The sequence below is a fragment of the Rattus rattus genome, chromosome 6 (assembly GCF_011064425.1).
Source record: "Rattus rattus isolate New Zealand chromosome 6, Rrattus_CSIRO_v1, whole genome shotgun sequence".
Taxonomy (NCBI): Eukaryota; Metazoa; Chordata; class Mammalia; order Rodentia; family Muridae; genus Rattus; species Rattus rattus.
The window spans coordinates 141353922-141366867 of NC_046159.1; the positions used below are offsets into that span (position 1 = coordinate 141353922).

The 12946-nt window shown below is 40.7% G+C and overlaps 1 protein-coding gene across 3 annotated transcripts in view; it reads right to left on the reverse strand.

Annotated features, from left to right (window-relative positions):
- The window catches only part of Grm3 (glutamate metabotropic receptor 3), a 236733-nt gene that overhangs the window by 73758 nt on the left and 150029 nt on the right, over positions 1-12946 (reverse strand). For all 3 annotated transcript variants that reach the window (XM_032907047.1, XM_032907049.1, XM_032907048.1), the window contains exon 3: positions 8122-8977. In XM_032907047.1, coding sequence (XP_032762938.1) covers positions 8122-8977 — 856 coding nt within the window. The remainder of the gene's footprint in view (positions 1-8121; positions 8978-12946) is intronic.

The following is a 12946-nucleotide window of genomic DNA, read 5'->3' on the forward strand; positions in this document are numbered from 1 at the left end:
GGGATTACATCTGAAATATAAATAAATAAAATATCCAATTTTAAAAACAAACAAACAAACAAAAACAGAAGCTGAGTTAAAGAGCTTTCCATATTGCCTGGATCCATCAGATGACAATCCAATCCTTTAAAATTCTAAATAGAAAAATCTTTCTATCTAATAAACTGGCACATTGGTAGGAAGGAATGTTTTGAATCCTTTCTCTGTGTTGGTTTTCTAGTAACTTATTGAAGAAGAAGCATGGCTTGGAGAGAGGTACATGAAAGTGGCCACAAAACATGTTTCCTGTTTTACTGTGACAATATTTCCAAACTAGTGTCTTTTAGAAGACGGACTGTTGTGGCATAGGGCGTCCAAAATGCTATTTGTAGCAGATGGACTGATTTCTAAATAATACATTAGTTGCATTGGCATTTGCTCACGTTATTTTCTGATCTTTAAGGTTCTTTTGTATTGTTAATGGTTTTTGTATTAAACAATGGTGTGTGTGTGTGTGTGTGTGTGTGTGTGTGTGTGTGTGTGTGTGTGTGTGTGTGTATGAGAAAGAGAAAAAGTAAAGAAGGAGAGATTCCTGAGGGAGGGGATGGGGTGCATTACAAGGTAGTACAATCTGTTTCTCACGTATTCCGTTGAGGAGGACTACATTTTCCTATTTCACTTGTAGGATGGTTATGCACATAAATCAGGATAACTAGGGATTCTGAACCAGTAATAATAATACTAGCAACTACAATGAGAATAGTAATAAGGAGATGGCACAGTGGGAAACATAGGCCCCAGGCTGGAACCCCATTTCCTACAGGTTTCTGTTCCCTACCACACAATCTTAAAATGCAAATCGTCTTTAAAGCTTCTAGGACAGCAGAGCATAAACACATAAGAGCACATTTGTGGTGCCCTGTGCAAAGTTAAGTCTCATTCCTGGGACCCCAAGAAGCTAGCCAAGAAGAAAGGGAAGGGAAGGCAAGGCAGACGGGATGTTTGTCTTTGCACTTGGAAATGCTTCTGATCAGAAGAGCTGGGGCAGTGTCCGTGCCTTTGTGGGAACTATGCATGTGCCAGGGGAGGAAGCAAGATCAAGAGCAGTTTGCTCTTTCAGGGACTTCAAAGCCCATTCATCTGAAGATGTGGCCATTACCATTTTGGCTTCCTCACTGCGCCTTGGATGGCCCTGTGCTTTTCAAGAGGAAAGCCTTGCTGGGTTGGGGCCAGTTAGAATGTATTCCTTGAAATGCAATGTCCCAGAAAATATGCCCTTCTTGGCTGCACTCTGTGATTATAGTCCCAACTGTGACCTTTGTTCCTATTGGATGAGTCAGATGCAGAGGCAAACAGGGCAATGAGGCTGGACTACCATTTTCCTAGTGTGTTCCTCTTCCTAGCGTTGAGAATTGGTAACATAAGAACCATATCAAACAGGCTCTGATTCTCTAACCTCAGCAGTTGTTCTTTTTATAGTACCAAGAGGTATTAGAAGGAGAAAGCCAGAAAACCACCAAATTCATAATTATAGATTTTAAAACCTTTGGCTGTTTATCCTATTTAGTCCTAACCTGCAGCCCAACAGGCCTAGGGAACTGTTCTTGTCACTGGTAAATTAAGCCACGGGACTAAGTTTTGTTGATGGGAGTTTAGATGTATTTTCTGAGAATATGATAGATGGTAACTTTCCAATCTAAAACCAAGACTCAAGTCAAAACAGAACAAGAAGCTTGGGTCACCTCTCTAACAGCGTAGCTCCTAAGAATCTGTCTGCCTTATGTTAGAGTTTTGAAGACTGCACAGTAGTGTGCCCTCTGTGTGCAGGAAGGGGACCTGTCTTGTTGTCTACATCCCCAGATCTTAACATAGTCTCTAAGCTGTTGTGGAATGAATGAGTAAGTGAGGTCTCTGACTGCTTGTCCATGCAGTTCGGCATTATGTGAGCTTGGATCCATTTCTCTTCTGTAGAGCTTTTATCTTGTAGCTCAAACCATTCTGGCCTCCCGATCTCACACCAGGGAGTGACTGTTTTGAATGATTCCTGAGATAATTCCCACTCAGCTCTGGAAATGTCTTAGGGTACCTCTGACCAGGTACCAGATAACTGACAACTCTTTCATTTTCTTTTAAACCGGAGGTTGTTCTAGTTGCCATGTCACTGTGACACCTGGGTTCATGTCTGTGTGCTTTAGTAAGAGAAGATAAAACTCTGATATCTTAAATGTCTGCCGTTGTCAAGTGAAGAGTAGACAGAAGCTCATTTTTTCAAGAAGGTTTTTTTTTTTTTTTTTTTTTTTTTTTTTTTTTTTTTTTTTTGTTTTTTGTTTTTCTGTAGCTCTGTGATTTTATTCCAGTCTACCTCTGAAGAATGCTCTCCTGGGGAGACTGTGGACACAGTGGCACTGCATTTCCTTAAGAGTTTAGGAGGTCTCTCTGTTTCCTTTTAATGGCCTTCTTGGGGGTAGTGTGAGTTTTTCTTTTACCTAAGAGACGGGTAAAATTTTACTCTAATTAATTTAGAATGTTACATGACATCAAAAAGAGTTCTTATTTAATATTAATTTTAAAATTATGGATGTAATGATCTCTTACACAGAGATTTTTTAATAATTAGAAGATGCTTTAAGAGTTCAGTTTTTGAGAATACCCCCCAATTTTTTTAATTTAATGCTGACTCTAAAACTGTGGTTGTTTGGAGAATCGTTAGATAAGAAAGCAGCCCAAAGAGCATCAGCAGGGTGGGAAAAGGGAATTCAGAGAGAAAATATGTCTTAAAGTCCTTGGCTAGTCTGTGTTCCTTCAGTAAAATTTTGTTAATGTATACTGTGCACCAGAGACTGCAGATGCACTGAATCAAAGACCTTAACCAACCAGACAATCTTTGCAATGTGTCAAAGCAACACAGGATTCAGTGTGGTGTATTTAACTCTGGCCTTTCCTCTATTCCAATGAATGACTTTAAGAAAATCATTTCTCAATCGGAGGACTATCTGCCCAAGTGATAGACTACTTCAAGCTCTGATGATATTTAGGAAAATAACAACTGGGGAGGTTACACGCATTAAAGCAAGCCATTTCAGAAATCATAATGCATACTTCCTAAAAACTAAAACATCACAGAAGAATTATGTCATCAAGGTGATGACTATCTGTTTCATTCTTTGTTCTTGCAGTAAACGTTTCTACAATGTTGGTTACATGGATATGGTGCTGTATATTTAAAATGAGAGATGACATGTTCTATCCCTTTAAAGAACTTAAACCTAAGTAGTTCTTTAGTGAAACTTTATGGATGCAGTTTCTGACATTAGTAGGAGACGCAATCTCATAGCAAACACTGTGCTCCTTGGGCTTTTATATTCTTTCCACCCCTTCTTCCACAATGCTCCTTAATCCTTAGGCACAGGAGTTGTGCTGTAGGTATATCCATTGGGACTGGACTCATAACTTCATATTTTTGATTTGTTACACTTTTCTGTAACAGCATCCAACAATAATAAACACACTCTTGAGAGTGGGACCTAGAAGGCCTCAACCCTGCACAAAGAATACAAACAACTAAGGAATGTTGAGGGCAGGATAGTCTTCCTTCCTTCAGAGAGAGAGAGAGAGAGAGAGAGAGAGAGAGACAGACAGACAGACAGACAGACAGACAGACAGACACACAGAGAGAGACAGACAGACACAGACACAGAGAAATACAGAGATACAAAGAGACTCAGAAGATTGTACTTATGTAGCTAGCTTCTGCCTACATACATTATACATGTGCACATACACATATCTCTGTGCACAACAACATTTAATGGAAAAGCAGGCCATGGTTTTGAAAAAGATCAAGAAAGGGATATGTAGGAGAACTTGGAGGGAGGAAAAGAAAGGGGAAATGACATAACTATATTATAATCTCAAAAATGAAAGAAAAAACTTACAATTTGAACATGTGGTGAGAACACATGACTTTGAGCATGAAATACTGTTCATAGTAAATATTTACCAGGTAACATATCATACTTGAGAAGCAGCAGTGAATTAAATAGGTAACGATTTTTGTTCTCATGGTACCTGTTTTGTGAGGATAAACCAATAAGGAACAAACATAAAGGCTATGGAAGACAATGTCTATGACACAAGGTAAAAACGACCACTAACAGGATAAAATGTAAAACGGGTTAAAGAACTGTAAGAACTAGGGCAGGGAGGCATGGACTGCAGTATTTAGAGTGGGTTTCCATGTGAAGGCACAAAGAAGGTAGAGGAACTTATTAGCATCAGAATATGTGGGGAAGGATTCCATCAAGACACGGTGCAGGGAGACAGGAACCCTGCATACCATGGGGTGAAGATTATCCAGGAAGGAGCTGGAAAGGGAGACTATAAATGACTATAAATGATTGTCAGGCAGTGAGGATAGGAAGGGGCAACTCAGGTTGGACTTACAGGGCACGAATATATCATTGTATGAAAATGAGTAACATGGGTGGACTTCTCAAAGGGCTTGGAGCAGATTTGCTGTTGATTAGAGAATAGGTGGTGGGGGCTGTCAAGGGGTGGGCGAGAGTAAGCCGTTTGGAGGGTACTATGGAAATTCAGGCTAGAGAGATGGTGTTTGCATCCTGCGGGGAGCTGTGGAGGAGGTGATTAGGGTAAGATAACTGAACTGATGGATTTGGATAGTGAAGCTCCTTAGGTATGTTGGACGCTTGGACGAAAGGTATAAGGCAAAGGCCATGGCAGAATGGAGAGAAGGCGGTTGGGGGAGAAGTCAGATGCTCTAGGTGGGGGAACTGGGCTGTTCACAGAGTATGAGGATGAAAGTGAGGGTATGGCATGTTTGGGGAACTGCAGACAATCTCTATGCAAAGAAAGGGGACTGCAAACCATCTTCACGCAAAGAAAAAAAAAAAAAAAAAAAAAGGGGGAAACTGCAAATTGGTCTAGAGAGGTGGAAATGGTTATATCCATGCCAGGAGAGTTTGCTATTTGGAGTTTGCTATTTTTGAGAACACATACTTCTGTTAAATCTACTTAGCAAAATTAATTTCCAAAGGGAGTCAACTTCATAAGACTATGCCAGCCGACACAGGGACGGGCTATTTGGAGTGTAGCAAAACACCGGGGATTATGTGGCCAAAGTCCTGTAAGAAGCATAGTTATTATAGAATTGAAAGCCTTTGTCCCTTTATACAATCTTAGACATACTTGGTAGAAACGGACGTCAAGGAGAGGACCGTTGAACCTAACTGGGCAGATGTGGCCACATGAGCTTAATGCTGCCTATCATGCACACTCTGTTACATCAATATGTGATTGAGAAAACCAGGTATCTTTTCCAAAAAGAAACAGTAAATACATCTGATTTTGCATTGTTAAACAAAATAAGAATTGCCCTTGGTAATTTTTCATTAAGACAGCACTACTGCATAAAATACTCATAATCTTACACCTAGTTTCAAGCTTTAGAATAGTATATATATATATATGTATATATATATATATATATATACATACATACCTATGGAGCTAAGCAGATGGTAGAATCATAAAAGACCTCATATGTAAGCATGAGTATGTGAGTATCTAACACACACACAACAACCAGCTGAGTGGTGCATATTTTTAACCACAGTACTGAGGTGACAGAGACAGAAATCCATCAAGCTCATTGGCTATCCAGCCCAATTGAAGTGATGAGTTCCAAATGTACTAAGAGAGTCTGTCTCAAAAGAATAAGGTGGAGAACACTTGACACATGACAACAACACGCATGCAAACACACACACACACATGCACCTGCCAACAAGTGTACACCTTCTGGTACCATTGTATAAACTATACACATACACACACACACACACACACACACACACACAGACATACACACACATAGACACATATACAGACACACACACACAGACATACACACACATAGACACATATACAGACACACACACACAGACATACACACACATAGACACATATACAGACACACACACGGTACTACAAACTCAACATGAAATTCTAGAATCAGTATTCTACATATACTCCTCTAGACTGAAGGACTAGATTCATATAGTCAATTCTTTATTTTTAAAACTATCTCGTTAGATAATTTCTTTATCTTGGTACCTTTGTAATGCAATTCTCATTTCCGAGCACATTTACCTTGTGGCTAGCCTATCTTACCCGTGTCTTCTGTAGTTTAAATCTATTTTTTCTCATCTGCTGTCTTCGTAAATGGAGAGGGGTGGCTAATGTCTGACTGAGAAGGGCAGAATGGCACTTTGTGGTGAGGCCTTGCACAGGCAAAGAGAATTGGAGAATCAAAACTGGTAATTGAACAAGACAGAGGAAAAGAAGATACATTTGTTTTATTTATCTAAATTGTGGCCTTATTTCTTCACTTTCCTCTGCTTTTTTACCACCCAAACAGCCAGATGAAGGAAAATGGTGTGGTTATTGTGCAAGAGCGCTCTGAAATCTGAGCTTCACTCGTTTGAACTGTTAAGGAATGAACCTACTTTATGTATTCTCAGACTGAGGGGCAGATAGAATGTAAAAGATAATTAATGTATATGGAGAATAAAGAGGAACGCTTATCTCACAGACAGTATTCAGGGGCATACGTGCTTAGATAAGCGTCTTTAAGAACTAAGTCTTTATGAAGTGAAGATTCTGTTTGGTACTGATTTTAGGGTCTATCTTTACTTCTTTGGAGAAGTCTGGAAGACTTGGTAAGAGATTCCGAGATGAATGATAAGTTACTAGTAACCTATTCCCCCACACCCATTGTGTTGTGGCTGTTTGTTTCTATATGAATTGACACACATAAAGGATAAGAAATGCTGGCCCTTCAGTGCTCCCTGTAGTTATTCTAGTGGTAAGAGGGGTCACATCCACGGGATGGATAAGAAGGATGCTGATTTGACTCCACTCCATTACGTTTGCCCTTCAGGGAGAAGAGAGGGTAGAAAGTAAACAAAACTTCACAGTGCGATTTCTGTGACTATTCTGCCATGAACTGTATGGGAATTTTGGAATAGAAGCCACTGACCGCTGGTCCTCCCTCACTGCACACAGTCATGCATGTTGCAGAGTGCTTGAGTCCTGGCTGACCACCTGCAAAGGAAGTGTGAGAATGCCTGTTGTTCCAGATCGTGCGATTTAAGCATATAAACTTCCGGATCTCCGGTGAAGAACTGAAATTGATTGTGAAGGACAGAATCATTGCCCAATGACATAGGAGACTTTTAACAGGGTAGGCATAGAAGTACCTTGGATCTCTATTATAAATGCTGCTTACAACTTCATAATTTGGCCATAGTCGGTCACTGAACTGATACCACATGTCCTCAAACCCAAAGTCTGGATTTTAAAATGTCAATATGTTAATAATGCAAAACTTTATTTAGAAAAAAATTTTTTTTTGCCATATTTAGAAGTAGGTTGAGGAGAGCAGAATTCTTTTTGGAGGCGCTCGCATAGCTACTTCTGACCAGAATTACTTCAATCTTCAATTTGTTTCTATTAAGGATCACAAAGTTGCATTTTATAATATAAAATTTGAGAGAACCCACAACTTCTAAAGCCCCAAGGGAATATTTCTGTCTAGCAAAAGAAATAAACTGCCGTGTTTGGGAGTCACCATAGTCTGGTCGCCTTTCCTATTCTGTCCCTAATTAGTCTCTGGGAAAAGTGACTTTTTCTCACCCACTGTGACAGTTATGAGATTCTTTTGCTCAAATCCCTCACAAGGAGAGCTCAGAATTCGTGTTCCTTAGACAGTTGCCAATTCCGCAGCAGAAGATTAAATGCCCCTATCATATGTGTCATATCCTGCAGCTAACAAAAAAGAAAGTCAATGTAGCATGGCCCCTTCCCGGCGGCTGCCGCAGTGGGACATCAACCTCGCCTTGGGATCTTTCAGTTTCATGTAGCAAACGAGCCAACGTATTCGTCAAAAATGAACAAGACTATCATCACAAGAGCATTACGTCTTGGGATATTTAAGATTATGAACCCCCTTTTGTGTTGGTCTAAACGTCTAGAGCAAGGCTGTCTCGTTAGGGGCAGAGGCTTTTGGCCCCCAGTCGAGCCCCATTGTTCATTTCACAGAGGATAATAAGGCTCGCTGCTTACCTGTGAAGTTGATTTTCAGCAAATACTCCTTGTACAATTTCTTTCCATCTAGGATCTTCATTGCATCACAGAGCTTGGTGGTGTTGGGACACAGGGTGCGCTGCATTTTGTGCAGCGCGTGGGCCATGGCATACACTGCATTCACCACAAACATGATCTTGGATTCTTGCTCATAGTTGCTGCTGTCAATGGCCAGGTGCTTGTCACAAACCTGTCTGTGGTTTCTCTTGTTCTGGAGGCTGCACTGGAACTTCTGCTCCCAGAAGTCTCGGAACCAGGGGTTACGATGATTGTTGTAGGGGTTGAGGCTCTGGAAGTAGCGATCAAACTGGCGAACCGGGTGCGAGGCCAGCTCAAGGGTGATGGCGCCATAGGCTACATGCTCACTGCCCTTGACTATGCTCTCCTGAGCACCCCAGCCGTCGCTGGCCACCCAGGTGAAGGAGGCATTCACGCGGTTGGCTGCCGCGATCAGCTCTCGTGAGTCGTCACTGCGCATGAACAGGACCACGACCCGCGCATTGGGTTTCTGCAGGAGCTCACGTATCACGCTGTCGTAGGACTTGCGGATGTTGGAGCGGCCCACCTTTTCAGCAGTGGCGATGCAGATGTTACGCAGCCGTGCTTCCTGCTCGAAGGCCTCAATCCCTGTCTCCCCATAGTCACCCTCAGAGGCAACAGTGGACACATAGGTCCAGTTGAAGAAGCGCAAGATCTCGGCCATGGCTTTGGCCTGGTAGAAGTCAGGGGGCACGGTCCTGGCAAAGTAATCATAGCGCGACTTGTCACTGAGTTTGGCGCTGGTGGAGGCGTAGCTTATCTGAGGGATCTGGAAGAGCCTCAGCAGGTTTGCCACCTGAGCAAAAAAAGAGAGAAGCACCTTTTTAAAAAACCCATAAGCAAATGACTATGTGAGAGAAATCTTTACACCATTCACGTCTGTTACCAGCTTCCTTTTCTGTGCCGGGCAGGGGTGGGGGATCACTTCTTGAGACCTTTACCAGATACTTTCCTCGGTATCATGTTTAGCTATTAGGGAGCAGGTTCAAAGCAGGCAGTGTTTGTTTTAGAGAAAAGCATGATGAAAAATGGGAGGCCATAGTGGCTGGACCTTAAGTTCTGTGCTAGACTCTAGACTAATGAAATCTGCTCAGAGGCTCTGAACGTGGTCGTTGTAAGTTCCCTGGGTCCTGCTATAGCTCAGCAGACAATGAACTACAGTGAAGTGGCCAAATTCGGTTTTCAGACAACTTGGCTGTGGTTGTATAGAAAGATCCGGGGTGTTTAATTCTCACTTCCCCCTCTTTCGCTAAAAATGGCAGTCTCTGAAAGAGTTTAATTTGGGAACTGAGTGCCACATGGACAATCCAAATTAGACATTTATTATCTAGGTTAAGCAAAAGAAAAAAAAATAAATTCTACTTAAATTCTATTCAGACCATTCAAAATTTTAGGTATATAATTTGATAAATTTCTGAAGATACAGTAACTTTTTCTTTGCCTTGTTTTTTTCTTAAAAATTGAAAAAGGAAAACATGCAGATAAACTCTTTTTATGGTATTTTTTAATTCAGATGAAAATTCAGATGAGGTATTGAGGAATGATTGAGTACTTTGACATATTTCAGGCCTACGTTGTATAAAAAATTTGAATTTTTTGGGGTTGGGGATTTGGCTCAGTGGTAGAGCGCTTGCCTAGGAAGCACAAGGTCCTGGGTTCGGTCCCCAGCCCCGGAAAAAAAAAAAAAAAGTTAAAAAATTTGAATTTTTATTAGTTAACTATCAACATTCCACTATTTTTATTTGTTATAGGACAAAAGAGGAAGTGATCCAAGTTTATCAAGAAGTACTGCATGAAATACTTTGAAAAAAAATATATATAGTTACACCTATCAATGTAGATTACACTTATATCTAGTAAGAAATTTGCTTTTACTCCGGTGATGGTGGTGCATGCCTTTAATCTCAACACTCGGGAGAGGCAGGCCTATGTCTCAGTTTAAGGCCAGCCTGGTCTACAGAATGAGTTCCAGGACGGCCAGAGCCACATACAGAGAAAACCTGTCTTGAGAATAAATAAATACATAAATAAAGTGTTTTTTTATTCTTCCTAGCTTCAAAAAGTTCTGTCTTTAGTGACGTTAAGTCACATAATCCTCTGTGTCAACTTTAATAAAACAAGTTGAGTATTTCAGAAGACTGGATGTTGGAATGAGCTTAGGTACTTTGAAATGTTTTCTTCTGGCAATTGAATGATTTTGTTTACCTAAGGGACACAGGGAGATCAGCTTGAAATGGGCAGTTCTGAGCACAACACAAGCAACAGGATGCAATGGCCATCCCAGTCCTGATTAATCCTCATTTCATGGAGCAAAGGAAACCAAGGACAGTTGGAAAAATCTGAGACACGGCACACCAAATAATGAAAAATTAGAACCTCAAGACAAGGCAAATGATTGGATGAATGGGTAAAATGCAGTTCTCTGCTAAGGACTGGAAACATCCGCACAGAATGGCTTGCCTATACTGGCTGATCGGAGCACAGGAGTACTTTTTGTTTATTCAGGGTAAATTACTAGGCAGGTTGGTCTGAACCAGTATTTGCATTACTCCTGGTATCCTACTTCCACTGGACTTATGTTGTACTATGGCCACTGTGGTGATATAATCCTTTTCTGTGGAGACCTGATTGTGAAGTTTCTGGGTAGCACCAGAAAGGCCATTTCTTATTGATGGAATAATTTCCTCATCTTCAAGTTGGAGTCACCAGAGCCTGTTCTGTCTAGGGAGACGTTGAAGAATACTCAGAGACATTATTTTCTGGAAGTAAAGAACCACAGCTCCTAAGCTGTTGGAATTTTCTTCTCCCAAAAGGGTAAGGAAGTACTCAACTTCCACTGACTGCTAGATCCTGTGACTTTAAGTTCGCTGCTTCAGAATGTCTGAGAACAACTTACAATCAAGAAAAGTTACACAAAAGGATGAGTTAGCTCCAACAGGAAAGTTACATGAACATTCTCTGTGCTGGGAGGAGGTACAGCGAGCTGCAGCCTGTTTGGAAAGGTGGTGAAGTAGAATAAAATACTGACTACCACCATTATTTTTCAATGGCTATACATGTCATGGTGCATGTGTATTTAACTAAGGAAGCCGCCACAGCTAACTCTAGGAAAAGGGAGCATAATTGCTGAGTTAAGACACAGGGATGGAACTCTCCTAAGTACAATGTCAACTGTATCATCTATATTGAACAGCATGGAGAAATCATGGAAAGTAATGGCACTGTGAGGTACACTATAAACACATTTACAACAAATGAATGCTAGGGTGAAGTACTGAAATACTCTCATTATAGTGAATTGTTCTTCCAAACTTAGTTTCCTTAGTTACAAAGTAATCATTCTGAATTAATAAGTAGGTACCACAGAAGGCAGATTGTTAATCTCTTTCTCCTCACTACTTCAGTCTAGTCTGATTTCTAGAGAACAACATTCATACTTTGGTTTGTGCATTTTTATGAATCCATTTTCTTAGAACATCAGTTACTATTTGTAATGATTGTGTGTGTGTGTGTTATGTATGTCTAAATCTACACATGTATTTTTTATTGTTATTTACAAGGGTCTTTTGAGGTAAGTATTATTTTAATTTCAACATGCAAAACTGGATTCTGTGAACTCATGAAACTTTTTCATAGTTTTGTAATTAAGTGTGGCAGAAAATCAAAATGCAAAACTAGGCATTTGACTTCCAATACCATGGTTGTCTTCTCCTGCCTTCATCTTCACCTCTCTCTTTTTTTTTTTTTTATTAACTTGAATATTTCTTATATACATTTCGAAAGTGTTATTCCCTTTCCCCGGTTTCCGGCAAACATCCCTTCCCTCCCCCTTCCTTGGGGTGTTCCCTCCCCACCCTCCCCCATTGCTGCCCCCCCGACAGTCTAGTTCACTGGGGGTTCATTCTTAGCAGGACCCAGGGCTTCCCCTTCCACTGGTGCTCTTACTAGGATATTCATTGCTACATCTTCACCTCTCTTGTGTGGTCATCAATTTGAGGCTTAGAATGTGGAGACATTCAGCCAGGGACATAGACAGTGTTTGGTATGTCAGATGTTCTCTAGCTGATGTCAGTAGGGGTTTTCTTTGTACACGCACGTTCATGTGTGAATGCAAATACATGCCTGTTCTAGAATATATGTGAAGGAACAGGAAAGGCTCAGGGAACACTGCCCACCCTCTGCCTTTCTACACATACCAGTCTTCTGGAGGTTCTTCCAAGTAGGCCTCACATCTTGCCATAAGAGAGCTGGGATGACAGACATGTGCTAGCTTATGTAGCTATGTGGAGTCTGAAGGTCCAACTTCAGGCCTTTGTGCTTTTGCAGTAAGCTCTTTACCCACTGAGCTGTCCTGCTAGACCTCAGATTTTTGTAAATGTAAAATTTAAATTTGGGGTTGGGATCTGCCCAGGTATATGCTAAGTTCTCTGTCTCATTTGTTTAAAATTGGGCATTTAAAAACATTCCTGCCTTGGTAACTGACCATATATATTTTTTTGGAGAAAGCATGAAGTAAGAAAAACTCCTACACTGGACATCATTTTGAACGGTAAAGGAAGAATCATCTAAGAATGGGAAAGTGGTGTAAAACTAGGAAGAAAGTTACCCAGTTATGCTATTATTAGTAAGAGAGGAGGAAAGAAAACCAGGACCTAGTTATGTGTTTTAGACAGAAGCATTTTAAGAGAAGATCGGAACTTTACATAGGTAGAGATTATTTAAGTAATTTAGTTTAAGAGCAGATGAAGGATTTAAAGATAATCCA